At 39.5% G+C, this 22,134-nt stretch overlaps 1 protein-coding gene across 1 annotated transcript in view; it reads right to left on the reverse strand.

Moving 5' to 3' along the window:
* Nucleotides 1-22,134, reverse strand: part of MAP2K4 (mitogen-activated protein kinase kinase 4) — a 132,853-nt gene that overhangs the window by 16,596 nt on the left and 94,123 nt on the right. Inside the window, 3 exon segments of the mRNA XM_047707040.1 lie at nucleotides 14,638-14,765; nucleotides 18,541-18,592; nucleotides 20,967-21,086. Of these exon segments, the coding sequence (XP_047562996.1) occupies nucleotides 14,638-14,765; nucleotides 18,541-18,592; nucleotides 20,967-21,086 (300 nt within the window).

Here is a 22,134-nt window from a genome sequence, read left to right on the forward strand (position 1 = left end):
GAACACAAAGCAACTCTTCTAATTTTTAACCCCAAGGACTCACCAGCATTTACAAACCGGAAGCTGAGAACAAAGAAAAAAGGAAGAAAAGTGGAAAAGTGAAAAAAAATAAAGAATTACAGGGTCAGATTAGTAAAAACAAACAAAAAAGCAAAAACAGGAAAAACAACAAAAAAAAAGACTAAGTCTTCTCTGTTTCACTGAATAAGGCCACACCACAATATATCTGAGATATAGCAAACATGAGCTAATTTCATTACAATTACTCCACCCATTCTTCATCATAAAGCTAAAGCCATCACTATGCATATCTTTAAAGACATCTATTAGTCATTTTTAACCAAATTAAGGCACTGACAAAATATATTATCCTATCATCCAAACAGCAAAAATCATCTTTAGTAGTTTCCATGAAGGGAGCATTCTTTACATTTCCTTGAAATAAGGGACCATTATTTACACAGTGCATCAGGGACGGAGAAGGAGGTAGAGAACTAGGAGCACAGAGCTGGCAATGGTCCTTACCCAAGGCTGAGAGTCACTGCTATTGAAAGAAATGTGCAGAAGTGCAAGAGTGGACTGTGTTATAAATCCTGCCTGTCAGCAACAACTTATTTGGAGACCTATTTTACACATTTTTGTTTTGAACATGAGTACTGTGGCTGCATAAATAAATATTCACTGGAAGCTACTTAGTTTTTAGCTGTAAAAATGTGTATTTAAGATAAGATATAAGGTACCCAGAAATCCCAGATAGTCAACCAAGAGAAGAAAATACTCTATCCAACAATAGCAGGTTACATATTTTTCTCAGGCTGTCATGGAACATCCACTGATATGGACCATGTTCTGGGACACACAACACACCTTATTTTTAAAAAAGAGAAATCATGCAAAGTGTGTCACAAAGTCACTAAAATAGAAATCATCAAGAGAGAGTTACCTGGGAAATCCCCAAGTATTTGGAAATTAAGCAATAAACGGATCACAGAGAAAGCCTCAGGTAAAAACAACAAAAACAAACTTTGCACTAAATGAAAATGAAGTAGAACTTATCAGATGTTGGGAAATGCATCAAAAGTAGTATTCAGGGAGAAATTCATAGTGCTGAATGCAAATACTAGAAGACAAGACAGATGGCAATCAACACCTCACTTTAAAACTTTAAGGAATTAGAAACAGAAGAACAAGTAAAATAGAGAAAAACAAACAAACAAACAAACAAAAAACCAAAGAGAAAAGACAACAAAACCCAAAAGGATTCTCTGGAAGGCTCAATAAAACTGACAAACTTTCAGCTACACTGAGTAAAAAGGAAAGACAATCAGATGACTAAAATCAGAACAAAAGAGGGGAAATAACTACTGCTCTTCCAGAAACTGAGGAAATGGACATATTATTTTTAAAATGAAACCTATCAAAAAGAATACAGAAATCTAAATAGACTTAAAACTACTTTTTCGGGGCACCTGCGTGGCTCAGTGGGTTAAAGCCTCTGCCTTTGGCTCAGGTCATGACCCCAGGGTCCTGGAATCAAGCCCCGCATTGGGCTCTGTGCTCAGTGGGGAGCCTGTTCTCCCCTCTATCTCTGCCTGCCTCTCTGCCTACTTGTGATCTCTGTCAAATAAATACATAAAATCTTTAAAAAACAAAACAAAACCTACTTTTGCAATGAATTTATTACTAAAAATCTTCCCATGAAGAAAAGTTGAAATCCAGATGGGTTCTGGTAAACTCTTTCAACCACGCAAGGGAGTAATAACACCAGTCTTACACAAATGTCTTTCGAAAATGTTTTATGAGGCCAATATAATCACTTACGGAAACCTAATAAAGACATCACAACACAATTCATAACCCTCATAAACACAGACACAAAAACTGTTAACAAAAATAATGAGAAAATCTAATTGACAACATGTGAAGAGGTAAAAATCGGGACCAAGTTGTGTTTATCTCAGGAATACAATACTGACTTAAAACTTCAAAAGCAATCTGATGCACCATATTTTCAGAAAAATGAAGAAATATCATATCTTCATCTCAATAAATGTAGGCATCTGACAAAATTCAAAATTCAGTTCTTAGAACACTAAGAGAAAAGAAGGAAACTTCATTTCACAAAGGGCATCCAAAAATCACTTATAGCTAACATCATACTTACCTCTGAAATCCAGAACACTCCCTTATTAAATATGGAATAAGGTACAACTTCTTTACTTTTTTAAAGATTTTATTTATTTATTTGACAGAGAGAGAGCACAAGCAGGGGGACCTCCAGGCAGAGAGAGAAGGAGAAGGTGACCACCCCTCAACTGAGCAGGGAGCCTGATGCGGAACTCGATCCCAGGACCCTGAGATCATGACGTAAGCAGAAGACAGATGCTTCACCAACTGAGCCACCCACACACCCCCGAGGTACAACTTCTATTCAGCATTGTATTAGAGGTCCTAGCCAATATAAAAAGATGAAGAAAAAACAAACAAAAAAAAACACTATTTGGATCACAGACACCTGAACTTCTGCAACTGTTTACACAGAAAATCCCTACTAAAACTAAAGTGAAACTAGCAAGGACCCAGGGCACAATGACAAAATATGCAAATCATCTGTCTTTACCTAGAACAAGAAAAAACACTGGAAGGGGCCCCTGGGTGGTTCAGGCAGGTAAGCATCTGACTCTTGATCTCAGCTCAGGTCATGATCTTGGGGTCCTGGGATCGAGCCTTGAGTCAGGCTCTGTCCTCAGTGTGGAGTCTGCTTGTCTTTTTCCCTCTGCTCCTTCTCCCACATGCTTTTTTTCTCAAATAAATAAACTCTTTTTTAAGAAAAGAAAATAAGAGGTGCCTGCGTGGCTCAGTGGGTTGAGTCGCTGCCTTTGGCTCAGGTCATGGTTTTGGGGTCCCGGGATCAAACCCCGCGTTGGGCTTTCTGCTTGGCGGGGAGCCTGCTTCCCCCTCTCTCTGTCTACCTCTCTGCCTACTTGTGATCTCTCTCTGTCCAAAAAAAAAAAAAAACCCACAATAAGTCTTTAAAAAATCTAAAAAATAAAATCTTTAAAAAAAAAAGAAAAATACTGGAAAATACATTTTTAAATTCCATTTAAAATAATGGCATCAGGAAACATGCATTCCTTAGGAATAAATTTAAAAGTTCAAGAGATCCTACACTGAAAACTACAAAACACTACTGACAGCAAAATGACCTCAATAAATGGAGAAACACCAGGTACTGAAAAACTTGGTAATGCCAAGATGCCCACAGGTCAATGGATGAATAAACCGTGGTCTATCAGTAGAATGCAGAACTTCTCAGCAATCAAAAGAATGAAATAACACACATCAAAAACAGGGCTATCTCTTCAAAACATTATGCTGAGAGAAAGAAGGCAAAACACTAACCAGTACATGGTATAAGATAACATTTAGATGAAACTCCAGGAAAAGCAAATCCAACTGACAATGACAGAAAACAGGACCAATGATCTTTTTTTGGTGACATACATCTTCATCTCTTGATTGATGAGGTGATTACATGAGTAACTACATCTGTCAAAATCCGAAGTGTATACTTAAAACGGGGGCCTACCATTTGTGGTTCTGGCGGTCGTGTCCTTCTGAAACTGCTGTATGCTTATGTCAAAGGGCTGGAATTTCTAGCACATATGTGGTAAGAAAACTGACTCAACTCCTCTAAGTCAGTCAAACAAGGGTTTCACTTCCTTTTGATCATACAAGAGCACCAGCAAGCCTACCCAAAGATTATTTATGTCTCCTTTCATGTCACTTGATATTTATTATTCACTAGGGACAGACACTTACTTAAGTTACATGATTACTGGAATATTTTTGCCCATGAGGGATGTAAATGATTTCTGTTCAGTAACCCCAGAAGTTTACTTCTTTATGGATGGGGAGATAATGAGCAGTACTGTTTCTGAATGAGCCATCCCATCCCAGCGTTCTTTCCTCAGGGACCATAAATACTGAATTACACCAATGTTCTTGAGCTAGTCTCACCTTCCTTCCTGCCCAGTGTTCTTATGAATGAGTTATATGTATTTTTGATAGGTTCTTTCTTTACTTGTATGTATAATATTTTTAACATTTTGAAAATTATTCTTTGAGAGAAGTAGATATCAGATTCATGAACTAAAGATCCCACATTCCAAAGCTAAATCCAAAGTATAGGTTTGAAAAACACAAAGCCTTCTGGGATGCCTGAGTGGCTCAGTGGGTTAAAGGCTCTGCCTTTGGCTCAGGTTAGGATCTCAGGGTCCTGGGATCGAGCCCTGCACTGGGCTCTCTGCTCAGTGGGGAGCCTGCTTCCTCCTCTCTCTCTGCCTGCCTCTCTGCCTACTTGTGATCTCTGTCAAATAAATAAATAAAATCTTAAAAAAAAAAAAAAAGAAAAACAAAAAGCCTTTTAAAAGTATAAAGTTTAAAAACATCAACTCGGAGAATAGGATATGTAACATTAACAAAAACGACAACAACAACAACCACAAAAAAAGATAAGACAATTTTATATCAAAGTATGTATAAAATACACAATTCAAGTTACTCTGTATTGAAATATATAAAATAAAAACCAAGAAATAAGGAGAAACTGACAATCATAATGTTAACAGATTTTGAACAAATCCATAATTTTCTTAGATTAAAGAGGCAAAAAAGAGGTGCTGAATAAATGTAGTTAATAATACAGAACAGGCCTTTTCCAATATTTCATTTTTAGTTGGTCACTGATCATGCTAAAAAGAATCTCAGTATGTCCCAATAGGCAGAAATGTACAGGCTAAAAAGCTTTGAAAGGAAGTAATAAGCCAAAAGATTAAAAAGAATCAGTGAAACACTTTGTAGTGGTTAGCTATGATGTGTAACAAATTATCCTAAAACTCAGTAGCTTTAAAACAACAAACACTTATTATGTCACAGTTTCGGTGAGTCGGGATTCAGGGACTACTTTTGATGGGTGGTTCTGACTCAGGGCGTCTCATGACTACAGTCAGGATGTTGGGCAGGGCTGATGACTTTACTGGGGTTCAGGAGGATTTGTCAACAGGCTCAAACACACAGTTCCTGGCAGGAAGCCTTAGTTCGTCACCACATGAGTCTCTCATAAAGCCGCTTTAAGTGTCTAAACAACATGGTAGTTGGCTCTCCCCAAAGTGAGCAATCCAAGAAAGAAAGAAGAAAGAAGCTACAATGCTTTTTTATGACCTACTCTCAGAAGGGACACAATGTCCTTCCTGCCATATGTTCTTCAATAGAAGTGACTTGCAGAGTTCAGTCCATGCGTCAGGCTGTACTTGGTCTCCACCTTTTAAAGGGAGGTGTATTAAAGAAACTGTACACAAATGTTTAAACTACCACACATTTGGATATTAAAAAACATTCCAGAAAATAGCTCTTAACATCTAACATTTAAAACAACTACAAAAACAAAAATATGTATGTGTATGCATAGACACATGCGTACACACCCACACACGTGCTGATGCTGAGGAAATAGTAAAATTTCACAGGTTTTGAAGAATTCTCTCTCTTTCCTCAAAGACTCCTGACTAAGATGGATTTCAATCTCAAGGAACAGAAAACTATGCCACCACCGATGTTTTGAAGTCTGGGGAAACTTTTTTGAGCTCGAGGAGGTTAAGATGTTTCACTCATGAGCTAATCACTAACTTTTTACTATAAATAAAATAAAGATGGAAATCTTCCCAGTTTGATTTTTAAAGCTGACATAGCCCATATAAAACCTTCACAACATGAACTATAGCTAATCTCATTTAAACATTTTCATGTAGAAATTATCATATTAACATACCAAGTGTAAAAATACATTAAACATATAAACTGTGAGCCTGGTAGGGATTATTTCTCAACTGCCAGAATGGTTCAACCACAGGAAACAGAGGTTACTATGTTCATCCTATCAGTAGATACGCAGGGAGCAACATTGCCTCATGGACTGACTGACACCAAAAAAGGCACTTAGTAAAATTTTAACAGCTGTTCCTGATTCATTCTCATCTTCTCTCTCTCTCTCTCTCTCTCACACACACACACACACAGAAATGCACAGAGACTTAAATCAGAAAAGTCCAAAAATACATGAGAATCCTATCAATATTGTCAATCAACATCTAGATGTTCTAGGCAAAGCAACAGAAGTAAATATGAGAAAAATAAATATATACACATGTATGAGAAAGGTCAATAAATATGAAGAGGGCCAAGGCAAAAATTATGTGCAGAATGGTACCTGGAGTACCATCTGAAACCTATTAAAAAATGAGGCAGATGAGTAATTTGGCTGGTTAAAAAATTAACATACTCAATCTAACTAGCTTTCCTCTGTATATCAGCAATTATTAGGAAAACATATCATGTTACATTCAAAATAGCAACAAAAACTGTCCTAGCACCCAAGAACACAATGGGGAACAAAGACTTGGGTCTCCGAGGGCTCGCAATCTGGTTGGGAGAGATACTGAAACCAACAGTCGGGTAGTGATGAGAGTTACGAAGCTGAGCAGGGTCAAGGAGGTTAAGACAGAAAGGGAGGGCACCATGTCACATATGGTGGTCCAGGAAGTTTTAGCGATGCATTTGCTCTGAGACCTAATGGAAGTGAAAAACTGGCACACTAAAAATATTCACAGGGGAGAGAGTTCAAAGAAGAAAGGAAGAGACCCCAAGGCAGGAATTCCTTCCCATATATATGTGGAACGGAGAGGTCAGTGAGCTGGGCAAATGAGGCCGGAGGTAACATGAGGGTGACGCAGAGAGAACTGAGGGCCAGATCATGCAGAGCCTTGTAGACCCACTGTGAGGATGTGAGGGTGAAGGGGCATCATCTGACAATGCCTGGAAAGGAGAGCCGGCTGTTGCGTTGAGCACAGACTATGCAGTAGAGCAAGGTCAAGCAGGGAGACCATTCTGGGCATGACAGCCATCAGGCAGGTGAGAAATGCCAGTGGCCAGGCCAAGGAACCTCAGGGATTTTTAAAAAGACAATGGGTTCCGTGCCTTCAAAGTAAAGCACACAAGCCTTTGCCTACGGAGAGGACAGGATGCAGAATATGGAAAGTAGAAGGAAATGAAACTCCCAAGTCTGAACAACTAGAAAGAGGAGTTCGTATTTACTAAAATATAGACAAACTGGGGCGGGGAGGTGGGGAGCAGGGAGGGAGGCAGCCCCCAGCTCTTGTAGGAAGCAGAAAGGTGATATGATGAGGTCGAGAGCTCGGTAATGGACTTCTTGTATCTATGACTTCTATGGGACCTACGAAGGGTCATAAAGTAGGAAACCAGAGACATGGTTTTAGAACTGACAGGTGAGGTGTGGACAGGAAAGAAATTATCAGCATTCCTGAGATGCATTCCAGATGCTGCACTTTGCTGAACAAAAGAGACAGAAAGTATTAATACTTGGGATTGGATGAACTCACTAAAAAAATCTATGTAGTTAAGAGGGAAAAAGAGACTGAATATCAACCCTGGGGCACACCAGTGTAAAGAGATCAGGAGGATGAGAAGGCCCTAGAGAACCAGGAGAGAGGCCAGCCAGACAGGTACCCAAGAGTATGTCATGTCACGAAGCCAAGTGACCAAAGTCCTTCAAGAATGCAGTATTTTAGGGGCAAAGGGCACCTGGGTGGCTCAGTCGTTAAGCGTCTGCCTTTGGTTCAGGGCATGATCCCAGGGTCCTGGGATCGAGCCCGGCAACAGGCTCCCTGTTTTGTGGGAAAGCCTGCTCCTCTCTCACTCCTCCTGCTTGTGTTCCCTCTATTGCTGTGTCTCCCTCTGTCAAAAAAAATAAATATAATCTTTAAAAAAAAAAGTAAAGAATATAGTATTTTAAACATTACAAGAAAACTAAGGAAGATCAGGACTTAAAACTCACCATGGTCTTCAGCAACATAAAAGATGGTATTTACTCTGATGACAGCAGTTAAAATGCAGTAATGGGGGTAAAAGGACCCACTAGGGTGGATTAAAAAAAAGGGGGGGTGCCTGGGTGGCTCAGTCGGTTGAGTATCAGAATCTTGATTTCAGCTCAGGTCTTGATCTCAGGGTCATGAGTTCAAGCCCCATGTTGGGCTTGAACACAAAAACAAAAACAAAAACAAAAGGGAGAAAAAAACACATAAAATGGGTATAAACAAGTACTCAGAAATGACAACAAAATTTGCAAGAATTTAGTAAGAAATGTGCATAGCCTGTAAGAAGGAAAAATAAACAATAAACATTAAGATAACCAGAGCAAATGGAGAGAAACAACATATTCTTCATTGGTAAGACTCAAGAACATAAAAATGCAATAACCAAAGGAATTTATATGTCTAAAGAGATGCCACTTAGATTCCTGCTGAATTCTTTTTAATATGATACACTGTTCATACGAAACATGCAGAAAGATGATACAACGTAGTCCAGAAACAGTCCCAAATCCAAGCATTTAGTACCAAGAGTAATGATTCTAAACAATGGAGTTCGTATAAATAGATAATTAAAATAAAGTGCTTATTTCATAGGTGAAGGGGATTAACAGGGCACTTGTCACCATAAGCACTGAGTAATGGATAGAACTGCTGAGTCCTTATATTATACACCTGAGACTCACACCACTGTATGTTAATTATTCTTGAATTAAAAAAAAAATAGGGGCACCTGGGTGGCTTAGTCAGTTAGGCATCCAACTCTTGGTTTCGGCTCAGGTCATGATCTCAGGGTCATGGGTCCAAGCCCCAGGTTGGGCTCTGTGCTCAGTGGGGAGTCTGCTTGAGATTTTCTCTCCCTCTCCCTCCAGCTCACATCCTCTCTCCCTCTCTCTCTCAAATAAATAAATAAAATCTCTTTAAAGAATTAATATAAAAAAATTAAAGTTTAAAAAAATTCTTAACTGTTTAACCAACTGTGAGGAGAAAAGTTAGACTCTTTCCCTTAATAACACACCAATGCTGACCACAGCAGGATTAAAAACCTAAAATGTAAAAAACAAAAGCCTAAACTTAAGATATTCCGATGTGACCCTGCAACCATGTCTAATCTTGGCATAAGAAAGATCTTTCAAGACATGCTAATGGCCAGAAAGCATAAAGGTAACACTGATAAACTTACCACATGGAATTTTTCTATTTCTGCAATTCAACCACAAATATGTAAAATTTCAAGACAAAGGACAACTTCAGGGAACATATATGCAACCTAATAAGAAACGAATTAAGATTCTCATTATATTTTATATCAGTATGAAAGACTGGCATCCTCATAGAAAAATGGGCAAAGGTTAATACATAAAAGAGGCCAAATACAAGAAAAAAATGCAAAAGTATCTACCTTTCTCAATGATTTTAAAATACATAACAAAGGGGCACCTGGGTGACTCAGTCATTGTTAAGTGTCTGCCTTTGGCTCAGGTCATGATCCCTTGTCCTGGGATGGAGCCCTGCATTGGGCTCCCTGCTCAGCGGGGAGCCTGCTTCTCCCTCCCCAACTCCCCCTGCTTGTGTTCCCTCTCTCGCTATCTCTCTCTCTGTCATAAATAAAATCTTTTAAAAAATAAATAAATAAAATAAAATACATAACAAAACTCCCAGGAAATTTTTCCCAAATCCCATTATGGCCTATCAACTCAACAAAGATAAAACGGTAATACTCTAACCCAGAATGACATTTAAAAATACACTCTCTCAGTCGTACATCGTTTCCCCATAGGTCTCAAGAGGCGTGAACCTTTTATAGCCAAGGGAAAATAGAAAAGAGTTGTGGGAAGACATAGCTTAAAAATTTTGCGGCACTATTAAGAATAACAAAATACTAACAAAACAAAACAAAACAGGGACGCCTGGGTGGCTCAGTTGGTTGGGCGGCTGCCTTCGGCTCAGGTCATGATCCCAGCGTCCTGGGATCAAGTCCCACATCGGGCTCCTTGCTTGGCAGGGAGCCTGCTTCTCCCTCTGCCTCTACCTGCCACTCTGTCTGCCTGTGCTCGCTCTTGCTTCTCTCTCTATGTCAAATAAATAAATAAAATCTTTAAAAAAAAAAAAGAATAAAAATGTTTCCCTTTAAAACAAAACAAAACAAAACAAAAAAACTGCAAACAGGCAAAAATAGAAAGTCAGTTAATTTTTAGTGGCCAAATTCATTATATATGAAGATGCCCTGGCCTGGAAACATGCCTGCAAATGCCTACAGAACAGATAAAAAGCATATGTGTAATAAGATTACATTTACATAAAAATGTAGCGGGACATATGCTCACAACAATTTTTTCCCTCTATGAATGAATGATGGGTAATTAATTCTCCATTTTACTGTCTGCAGTATCTCATTTTATCTTTTATCCTTGTACCGAACAAGGACATGATCTTCCATTAAGAAACACATTTATAAAACTATCAATAATAGAGTTCTTCAAACTTAGAGTTACTAAACATTTTTTAAACAGGCATAATGTGATGGGATTTCAGAGTCACCAGGAAGTGAAAATATCAACCCATGTCAGTCTGTAGATCAGTCATAGGGTCCTTCATTTGCCTTACAGAGTTTTTGAGGCAGAAAAGCAGAGGTCATTCCTCAAAAACTCTGTAAGGTGAACAAAGGACCCGCGGATGGCTGGTGCAAAAGATGAGGACAGAAATGCGTTAGAGCACCAGAAGTATGGCAGGAAAAGTAGACAGAAGAGTTCCTTTGGAAAATTAAGCCATTCAAGATTGCCTGTGTATATTGAGAAATTCAGAAAGCCATGTGCATGCCTGAGGCAGGACGCATGCTCAGAAAAACCTGAGAAGAACTTCAGCTGTAACCTCTGGCTGATCTACAGACTGAGGGCAAGTAGGAAGTAGAGGTAAAGGCAGGCTTGTAAGTGGTTGGGCTACGCAGGAGCGCTCAAGTGCAGAGCCAATCTGCAAAGACTGGAATGTTGGGGTCTCTTCCCCATTGTTTCCTTTGTGGATTTTTTTTTTCTTTTTGGGTCCTGGTACTAAAAAAAAAAAAGAAAAGAAAAAACCCTAAGGAAACAAAAAACAAAACTGTCAAAACACTAGCTGAACACAAGCTAAGAAAACAGACATCAGAGACCACATAGGAGTAAGAATACAGACTTTAAAACAAGACTGTAGGAAAAAAAATCACTAGAGAAACAGCTACATCTCACAGAAAGGAACAAAACACACCATGAGGAGGGGGGGAATCATCTTATTTTATTTCCAGAATTAATAATTTAGTTCCAAAATCACCACAATTTATTTATTTAAGAGCGAGTGCACCTGTGAGCGGGGGTAGGGGGGAGCAGAGGGGGAGACAATCTCAAGGAGACACTCCATTGGCACAGAGCCTGACGTGGGGCTCCATCTCACGACCCTGAGATCACGACCTGAGCTGAAACCAAGAGTCGGAAGCTGAATCCACTAAGCCACCCAGACATCCCCCAGAACCACAACACTGTAATATTCAAAATGTCCAGTTTCTCACACACACACAAAAAATATAAAGCTTGCAAAGAAACTGGGAAGTATGACCCATCCACTGGAGACACGAACAGAAACTGGAAACTTCCTGAGGGAACACAGACACTGAACTTACAAAGTCAGATAACCCAGATGGAATGGAAACATTCCTAAAAGCACACAAATTACCAAAAGTGACTTAGAAAAATTAGAAAATCTGAATAAACTCGTAACAAGCAAAGAGACGGAGTTTGCCACAGAAGCCTCTGAACAAAAATGAAGTCTTACAGAACTGGTAAATAATTTCTTTACCAGACATTTTGAAAACGTGAATGGTCTTCCAAAGGGAAAAAAGTGAATACCACTGTTTCAGTCTTATACACAAGTGGAAAATGAAAATTATGTCCTGAAGAATCAAGTTTTTTGAAACCAAAGAGGCAGAAAAAGAATACAAATGAATGAATGTATATTACCTAATTTTTTGAACAAAGACCAAAAGAGGACACAAACATCAACAATTTCCTGATGTTGATGACAGAACCTAGTTAGATTTTCCTGCCTAATAGGCTGTCTCTATTTTAAAAGGAGATTATGTGAGTGTTTGAGAAATGTCCAAGGTAAATAAATCGACATATTTCAGAAAGGACTGCGATGAAATGAGTTCCTACTTCTACTAGCAATTAGGACAACGTATCCTACAAAGTAATACAGATGGGCTTCTATCACAGAAGGAGAAGAGGTACAAGAGGAAATGCTGGTCAAAGATAGGGAAGCTGGTGTGACTTCATACTGGAGGACAGCAGAGCTCGGGAAGCATGAGAGGCTAGCAGGGGAAGGAATCCTTCAGAAATGAAAAGATCAATTACTCATCTGGAGAAGAAGAACAAAAGAAAAAATTGAGAAAACGAGTTTCTATTTTACAAATGTCTCAACTGCTTCAAAGGAAAGAAAAAAGCATGTCTATAAGCATTACAAGATGTGCTTTATGATGTGATACAATATGAATTACCTATTGTCTACAAAGCATCTGTGCTGAAAAAAAGTATAGCCTGAAACTCCTTATGAGGGAACGATAATCAGACAAACCCAGAATGTGGGACGTTCCCAGGGAAATCTGTGTATGAACATCGTATCAGGCGATGCCATGAAATTCGTGTTCATTACCTTGGGTTTCTGTTTCAGGTGTGGTGGTCATGGTAGTGTGGTTCCACAGAAGACTGCCCTTTTCTATGGGAGATACAGGCAGAAACGTTTATAATGAAATTCCTATCTGCAACTTACTTTCAAACGGCCCAGAACACACACACACACACACACACACACACACACACACATCTGTACATACACACACACCTAGACAAGGAGGTGCAGAGGCCCCAAAGTATGAACGTTAACAACTGGTTTATGGAAAAACTTGTGTTTCAACTCTACATTTCATACATCTTTATCTTAAATAATATAAAAAGAAATCACAATTCCCAGAGAGTAAAGACAAATAATAAATCTTAAATAGAAAGACAAGATCCATTTCCGAGGCCTTCGGTCAAGGTGCATCAAAGAAGAGTCACGTCACAAGGCGTGTAATAACAAGAATGCCAATCACACTCCCGTCCACCTGTAGGCCTTGAAAGACTGGAGTGGACAGAAGCGTTTCATTTAGCCCAGTAATGATCAGAGACACAGAGTTTATCCTCAGCCTGCTGACTCTAAGGCTAAAGAAGCTTAGCAGGGAAAGAAAAGCTCTACCCCTTCCTGGGCCTGCGAACCCTGTTTCCACACAAAAACTTAAAGTCTACTGCTCTCTTAAAAGTTACCTGAATTCAAACATAAAACCTGCATAAATCAGGGACACCTGGGTGACTCAGTTAAGTGTCTGCCTTTGGCTTGAGTCATGATTTTGGTCATGGGATCAAGCCCCGCATCAGGCTCCCTGCTCAGCGGGGAGACTGCTTCTCCCTCTGCCCCTCCCCCAGCTCGTGTGCTCTCTCTCTGTATGTCTCAAGTAAATAAATAAAATCTTAAAAAAAAAAAAAAAAAACCCTGCATAAATCAAACATAATTCTTAGTCAATGTCACATAGCAAAAACACTTCAGTACTGTGCCAAGCCCTACACGTTACTTCTCAGGGCATTACTACTAAATGCGTCAAATATGAGACTTCCCAAATGCTACCTGTTTAATATGTCTTATTTCTTGCTTTTGAAATTGTTGTTCCATTTATCCCCTAATTATCAGGATGAATGCAAGACCTTCCACATTTTCCCAATAATCTGCCTCACCAGTCAACATCCACAAAGCCCAAACTTTAAATGGAAGCCTCCTTTCGTGCACACACAAGTGCGCGCACACACACAAGTCCATAAACACTGCAGCCAACGCTATTGACGGGAGTGTCTCAACAGTCTGCAAAGCCCACATGTCACCATGTCAGAGCAGCGTGCCGGTCCCCAAGGAACCACGGACACATTAGGGAAGACACTAACAGCTAGGGGAAATGCTTAAAATATAGACACTAAATTTCCAATCAAATACAGATCAAAATCCAGCTGTAGGCTCAGCATGTGCATTCGCTGGGGTAAGAGGAGCATGACACACAATGAAGGCTGTAAGTCTGTCTCCCTGAGGTCGGCAAATGCTCAAGACCTCCACCCTTGGATCTGTTAGTGTGCTACATCCACCTCTGAGGAAGGGCCAACAATTTGCAGAACACAGCCCCAGACTCTAAGCTGTACTGAGTTCTATTAGGAACTCTGCGAATTCCAGTCTCTCATTCTTATCCAACTGGAAGAGAAGCAACCTGAGTGGCCTAGGCCACATTTTCCACGTGTGAATGGATGATGTGGGTACATGATCCATAGTATCCATGACCCTACGGTGTTATCAACAATAGTCACGCGAGCACATGGGGTGCGGGAAGCATGGAGGCCTTCTGAGAACTATTCAACCACCTAGCGGACGAGTGGAGTAGAGTAAGAATGAAATGGGACAATGAAACAGGACTTCACTGGGATAATGTCATAGTTTCATGGAGAAGCTAGAACCTCAGTTTGTTTTTTAGGGTAGAGGAAAATGTTCTAGTACGGTGAACTGCGTGAGCAGTGGCAGAAGGCGAGCCCCCAAGGCCACAGGCTCTCTGGGCAAAGGCTACTAAGTGGGAAGGTCTGGCCTTTGTACTTACTGCCATGTAAGGCCTACACCCGGCATCTCTTGTCTTGGCAATGGAGTCCACCAGCTGTCCGCTGATGCCAAAGTCACAGAGCTTAATATTTCCACTCCTGTCCAGAAGAATATTGGAAGGTTTGATATCTACAAGAGAGAGAGAGAGAGATCATTTCATGTAAATGTGATCAATCAGGGCGCCTGGGTGGCTCAGTGGGTTAAGCCTCTGCCTTTGGCTCAGGTCATGATCTCAGGGTCCTGGGATGGAGTCCCCCATTGGGCTCTCTGCTCAGCAGGGAGCCTGCTTCCCCCTCTCTCTCTGCCTGCCTTTCTTCCAACTTGTGATCTCTGTGTCAAATAAATTCTTAAAAAAAAAAAAAAAAAGGGAAGTGATCAATCAAATGAGCTACATTCTGAAGCTATAATAAGCACAAATACCAAAAAACCTTAGACAAGTGACCGAGTCCTGAAAATACAGATAAGTGAGAAGATGAGGAAAAATGAGGAAACACTGCTCTGAATGCCAAAGTTTAAAAACTTAGTATTAAAAATGCTTCACAAGAAAGGCACCTGGATGGCTCAGTTGGTTAAGCATCCCCACGCTGGGCTCCCTGCTCAGCGGGGAGCCTGCTTCTCCCTCTCCCTCTGCTGTTCCCCCTGCTTGTGCTCTCTCTCTCAAATAAATAAATAAAATCTTAAAAAAAAAATGCTTCACAATATATGTAGGCATTCTATAATGCTTTGTTTTCACCAAAAGACTTATATTTACTTGCTTCAAATTCACTACTTACTGGTCAAAATATGAAGAATGAATTTAATCTATCTGTAAAAATACACCAAGCTACTTCAGAGTATATCAAAGACTATCCACCTAAATGCAAACTATACAAATTATACACCCACAGTTAAGTCACAGTTGAGTCTCAGGGACGCCTGAGTGGCTCAGTCGGTTAAGCATCTGCCTTTGGCTCAGATCATGATCCCGGGGTCCAGGGATTGAGCCCCATATCCGGCTCCCTGATCAGCAGGGAGTCCGCTTCTTCCTCTTCCTCTGCCCCTCTCCCTGGTTCATGCTCTCTCTCTCTCTCACCCACTCTCTCTCTCAAATAAATAAAAGCTTAAAAAAAAAAAAAGTCAAGTTTTAGCTAACTTAGGAAAGTATCCAATCCAATACATCGAAAAGGCCACAGCTTTGGGATCAGAGAAGCAAAGGTTCAAAATCTGGGTCCAAAATTCACAGTATGACCTGGGGCAAGTGATTTAACTTTGACTCAGCAACCACAACCTCGTCAACTACAAAATGAAAATAACTGCTAATTCATAGGATTCTGGAAATTAAAGCACCTAATACAGTACCTGAACTTTATTTAAATTCAATAAATGCATCACTTAATAATTATTTCTCCTTGAGAGATTTTTTCTGACGTTAGATGACTTCATCAAGTTTCCCCTGACCAACCCTTTCCTCCAGTCATCCTTGAGATCCATTTTCACCCCTTTGGAAGTGTGTGTGCTTGCTTTCCTGCAAATTTGAGAAAACAGAATCCCTTCCATTTGGTTCTCCAGGTTTTATGATCTTGCCAAATTGGGCTAGGTTTTTACCCCTTCTTCACTGACCATGAATTCACCGCCACTGTATACTCATCCCCTGTTGGGTCAGTCTTCCCCCTTTGCTCATGAATTCTCCATCCCTGTCTCAATGCTTCTATCCATTTCATTGTCACTGTCATGGTTCAATGAATAAAAGGATACAAATACAAGATACAAAACATCTGCTTATAACTCAGAAGGGGATCTATAAAAAATCCAGAAAAGGTCTCCTGCCATCACTGACAAGGCTGACTACGACTGCCTATCAAACATCCATCCTATCCACCCACCCCTTCCCTTCTAACGGAACCTGCATTTGATTCTATGGAGGTCTCCCTCCTGTTCCCTGTAGCTGTAACCACACCTTCCCAAAGCGGGGCCGGACTGGTCCAAGCTTATCAGGGTCAGCTGACGCTCCCTGCCAATAACCAGTTTAGAGTAAGGGCATGAAGCAATTCTGGTGACAAGAGAAAACATTAGAGCGATGTAAGGAAGATGTCCCGGCCCCTCCGACAGCCACACAGGAAGAGGGACAGCTTCTCCAGGAGGCTGTCACGTCTACATGTGACACTGGGGAGCAGGGCACTTGCTTTGGCTGTTACCACCCAGAGGATGGAGCCAATGTATTAAGAAGGAAGGAGCCAAAAGAAGGGAGTTTGTGCCCCAGACATAATGTGCCTGGAGCCACCTATCCTTGGACTCATCAGGACAGACAGTGCATCTCCTTGACATTTAAGGCAGTTACTAGGATTTTTTTAACTCATGATCAAAAGCACTCTTAATTGTAGCAAACAAGCTAACTGATCCTAATTAATAAAAAAGACTGCTATACTGGGGCACCTGGGTGGCTCAGTTGGTTAAGTGTTTGCCTTTAGCTCAGGTCATGATCTTAAAGGTCCTGGGATCAAGCCCTGTGTTGGGCTCTCTGCTCTGCCGAGAGTCTGCTTCTCCCTCTGTCTGCTACTCCCCCGCTTGTGCCCCCCCCCCCTGACAAATAAATGAAATAAATTAAACAAAAAGGGCTGCTTTTATTTATTAATAGGGAAGCCAAAGTCATTTTTGAAGTTTTTCCCTTTCATTCAGCCACCCCTCAGGCACCGTCTTAGCGCTTCACTGTGACTGCCAAGGTCATTGTTATGACCTTGTGATCTCAGAGGTCATTGTTAAATGCACTAAAGGTGATACTACTCTTAAGTGCAAACCACAATCAAAAAGGAAGGAAAATCCCAAAATAAGAATGCAATGAACTACAAAAAAAAACAAAATAATCTTCTTTAGGAACCTAACTCTACATGATCTCAGGCAAAAGAGAAAATAAGAAGTCCATCTATCTAAAATTATGTTTAACAAGCATTAAGCCAAAGCAAAATTAAGTGAAATATTCTGATGTTCAAGGGTAACTAATTTCAGTGGTCTTGAGTTAACCCTAAACTAAAATTACTTAAATAGATGCACCAATTACTGAGGTCTTAACCACCAGAAACTATGTTTCCTAAAATATAAGGCTTTCTACTTCCCCGAATATGACCTTTTACTTTCTGTCCTGTTTATTGTCAGGCTGTCTCCCACACTGCCATGTACTGTCCTGGACTTGTCTGTTAAAAGTTTCTTGAGGAAAGTGAACTTAGGTGCGTCTTCAAAGCCACCAGCACTACCTGGAGTCTAGCATAGTAAAAAAGAGAGTAACTATTTAACCTATTTGCTGAATAAATATCACGGTTCCCACTGGCTTCCGATAAATCTATGTGAAATATTTGGACCTGTGTCCAACAAGGCCAAGATCACTGTTTTTGCAAATACAAACATTTTGGAAGAATTCCAATGTACAATAACTAAAGCATCTCTCTTTGCAAAAATATCCTCTAAAGTAAAGAAGAAACACCCGAAAGGGACTGTAGCGTCCTTTAAACTGCTCCACGTACCATCCTCCAGACCCTGTGACTGTCCCCAGGACCACCTTTGGGCCCATTTTTATACACAGAGAAACATCATCTATCAAGTAAATGGCTAACTGTTTTCAATGAAGAGTAAGAAGAACCTTGCAGCAAAATGTATGTCAGTTTCTAAGCTCAATATACTAATAAGCTGAAATTTATAGAATCTCAAAGGAAAAAATACCCTAAATTAATAAACAAAGTTTTAGGGAAAAAATAGTAATAATAGTGTTAGGGTACATATATTATGTTTTGCTAAAAATATAAGTATTTCAGGAAAGCTTATACAGAGACACTAATTTTCAATAATGTTTTTCAATTAGGGAAGAATATTAACTTCTTTTTTTTTTAAAGGAAAAATATTAATTTCCAATCCATAAAAAAGAATTCATACCCACCTCTGTGAATGATTTTCAAGTTTTCTTTTAAGTGGTTTAGTGCTTTCACAGTCTGGGAGAAAGAGCAAAGATGGGATAAGCAATTAATATTCTTTTAATCATGCAGCACAGCGTTTATGATGGATAACAGCCCTAGTAACCTTTACATTCTTTTAAGCTTAATTATTTCAATATTCTGTCTGCTTTTTATGTTAACTGAAGATCCTAAATGATTATTTTGGATCTGAAAACTTAGCTGCTCCCTGACAGCTCAACAGAACCTGGTAACTTAAAATTTTTTAGTAAGTCACTACAAAGTTGTACATTGCTTGCATCTTCAAACTTTTCAAGAATGGAAATATTTAGTACGACGGAGTCCACAGTCTGGCTCCATTATCAACTCTAATTTAAATAAGTCTTTCTAAATTTCCTCGGTTTCTCTTAATTATTCAACCACCTTTACCCAGCGCTAAGCCTTCAAAGTAATTTTGGCAAAGTCAAAGCATGTTTGCTCAACCACTACGGCAACTTACGCACAACTTACAGTATCATTTGATCACTGCCCATGATCAGAAAATCAGGCATTTCTCCAGGAGTACAGGGAACAGGGACTTGAATTAAAATTTCCCACACTCTCAAATTAAAAGAGAACTAAAGAACGTGCCAACCATTTGCTATCAAATGGTCAAGTCTCCGCCCCATCAAGTAAGCTACTGGGTGTCAGGAATGTGGAACTCGCCATGTTTCAAGTAGCTGGGCCTGTTGTGTTCACTGGGTTATTAATCAGCAAAAAGAGAATTAACACAAAGTAATTTTAAATGTTGTGCTTAACAGAAAGGATTATCACCAAGTCTAGAAACACAGGCAGATATATAACCAATGATTTATTTGTGTATCTACATTACACAGACTGAAATAGACAATAAAATAATTTTGTCTATGTTTTCCAACTTCACGATCACCCTGTCATCACAGTGGTTAGGAGCAGGATTCTGAGATGGGGCTGCCTGGGCTTAACTCATTTACAGCCCTCAACTGTATGGCGTTCCAAGCAAATTAATGACTTAACCTCTCCAAGCTCCAGATATCTGTCATCTTTAAAAAGGGGGGTTACACTATTCACCACAGAAAGTCACTATGAGGATAAAATGTCGTAAGACCTTAGCCAGATGCAACTAAACACTCAAAAACCATTAGCTACTGTCATAATTCTACTATTGTGGCATTACAGTTACTATGAACAGTAAAAGTTCCAAGATAATACTGGGCCTGGTATACTGGGGAGAGAGATGATGAAATTGATCAATATAAAATGTTATGCATCTTACCAAGAATAAACAAGTTTCTAAAATAACTCAGCTGCTTTCTACAAAATCATAAGAAAGAGTATATGATGTTTTAGCTTATAAAATATTTAGATTTATGTACCAATTTGGCTAAATAAATTAAAATACTAACATGAATCATAAGATTATGACTTTAATTTTTGAAATTCCTATTACACATACACACACATACACACACACACACACACACACGCCCCTTTCACAACTAACATACAGTTCAGAAATTGTCTCTATATTTTTACATTAACTCTTAATAATCAAAAAGGATCTGCTGGCAATCAGCAGGCAAACAAACTCTACTGGAGGTGGAGGAAAGGAGGAGGTAGAAAATTAAATCCATCAGAATTTCCACCTTACAACTTCCTACAAAGCTCAGTTTACACACCCACTAACTATGTTACGTCATTAGCTCAGATTCTTAGGGCTTTCTAAGAATCTAACTTTACTCCATTGAAAAGAATTTTGTGAACTACCTCTGTCAACTAAAAGATTCAGAGCAGGAAAGAAAATGATCAGGAATTCACTTTGAAAACCACAAACACCCATGTGAAAGACTACCTCTTTTCTTTCCGGTGCTCTGGCAAAAGTGAATCGGCCAAATTGGTAGCAATGCTAAGTCCTGAAATTGCTAGTCAAAACTTTCCACAGTGGACAGCTCAAATCTTAGACCACAGGAAAGATACTTTGTGTCTAAGAGTTTCAATGAAGGGACTTCAAGGAGAATGCTGTGATCCTGATCAACTTAGAGATAGTGATTAGAACACAACCAATTTGAAAGCAGTTAGAGCAACAGGGCTAGAAAGGAACAGAAAATTTCTTTTTCTGGTTTTGTTTACAGCATAATCTACTACGGTTCATTGTGATTTTAATGAACAGAATATTATAGTTTTTATGTAGAACATATTTTGAAAACTGTTCTTATGACTTGTTGTACTAACAACCCCACAGAAGTGATTTTGTTTCTTTTCCTATTATGAATGATTTTCCAAGAAGGTCAACAACATTCTGTGAAGGACATTCAGATCGGTGCATTCAAAACTCCAGCAGCATCTTTATATAAGTATATACACAGAACAGACAATTTAAAAACCAGGTACTTACTGCTAAAGTGATTTTGCCTAAAATTTCTTCTGGAATAACATCATCTAATACACTATATACATATTTGTAAAACTTATCAAACGAGGTAGACATGAGTTCCATACAGATCCAACAGTCACCCTACAAAATAACAAATATCTGTTATTCCTTTGCATCTTAGTATTAAGTACCATGTTTCCTTTACTTAAAACAGAATACAATGAGAGAAAAAGCAATCCTCTTCTTTTTTAATCTTGCACTGGAGGTAATTTTCAGTCCCTCATTAGAGCCCTGGGCAGAACGGTATCCTCCTCTGTAGACGCAAACCTATTTGCCTCATACCCCCGCTCTTAACTGTAAAGACAGGGACAGTCTTGCACAGAAACCTCTGTGCATTTATAAAAGTAATCAAATGTGGCCATAATTAAATACAAACATAGAAAATGTGGGAAACTGTTGTCATTAACAAAGAAAGTAGATTACAGTAATCTGGACGTTCTATATAAGCTTGTAAAATAAGTCAAAAAAAAAAAAGGAAGGAAAAAAACACACAGAGCAACACCAATGCCTCACATCCTTGTACACACGCTGCCTTCTCTGCAGCTGACATTTAAAATGCAGGTCACACCAACTCCCAGCACCCCCTCACCCTGCTCTTTGCTGAAATCTTCTAATCGAAAATATAAGTTATTTGCTAATGTTTGTCCTCCATCTCCCTCGCCTAAGTGACACACTCCGCCAGCGCGGGGCCTCCATAAACACTCCCCAGATGAACGAATGCCGGCTATAATTTAACTGAATCATCCAAACACTGCAGACGGCATCCTAGTGTGTTTCAGACCAGGCAGAAGGCAACTTGACAATAAAACAAGAGAAACAGAAGTATCTATCCCCTCTGATAGAGTCATCTGACTAGAAATCTAATTAAACAAACAGTCCATAAATTCCAAAAAGAAAAAAAGAAAGAAAACTCAAAAGCACTGGATGATCTCACAAGAGGGAACGGCGCACCATTAAAGGAATTATCTAATACAACGTTCCGTGGAGAACTACATGGTTCGCGACAGGTGTGCAAAACACACAGCACACGGGAGGACACCATGGCTCTGACTCTCCGAAAGGATGTGAACACATGAACAGGGCCACAGTGAACCTCATGAGCATAAAGACAGCTATCGGGACGATGACG

This window comes from Lutra lutra, chromosome 16, assembly GCF_902655055.1.
Source record: "Lutra lutra chromosome 16, mLutLut1.2, whole genome shotgun sequence".
Taxonomy (NCBI): Eukaryota; Metazoa; Chordata; class Mammalia; order Carnivora; family Mustelidae; genus Lutra; species Lutra lutra.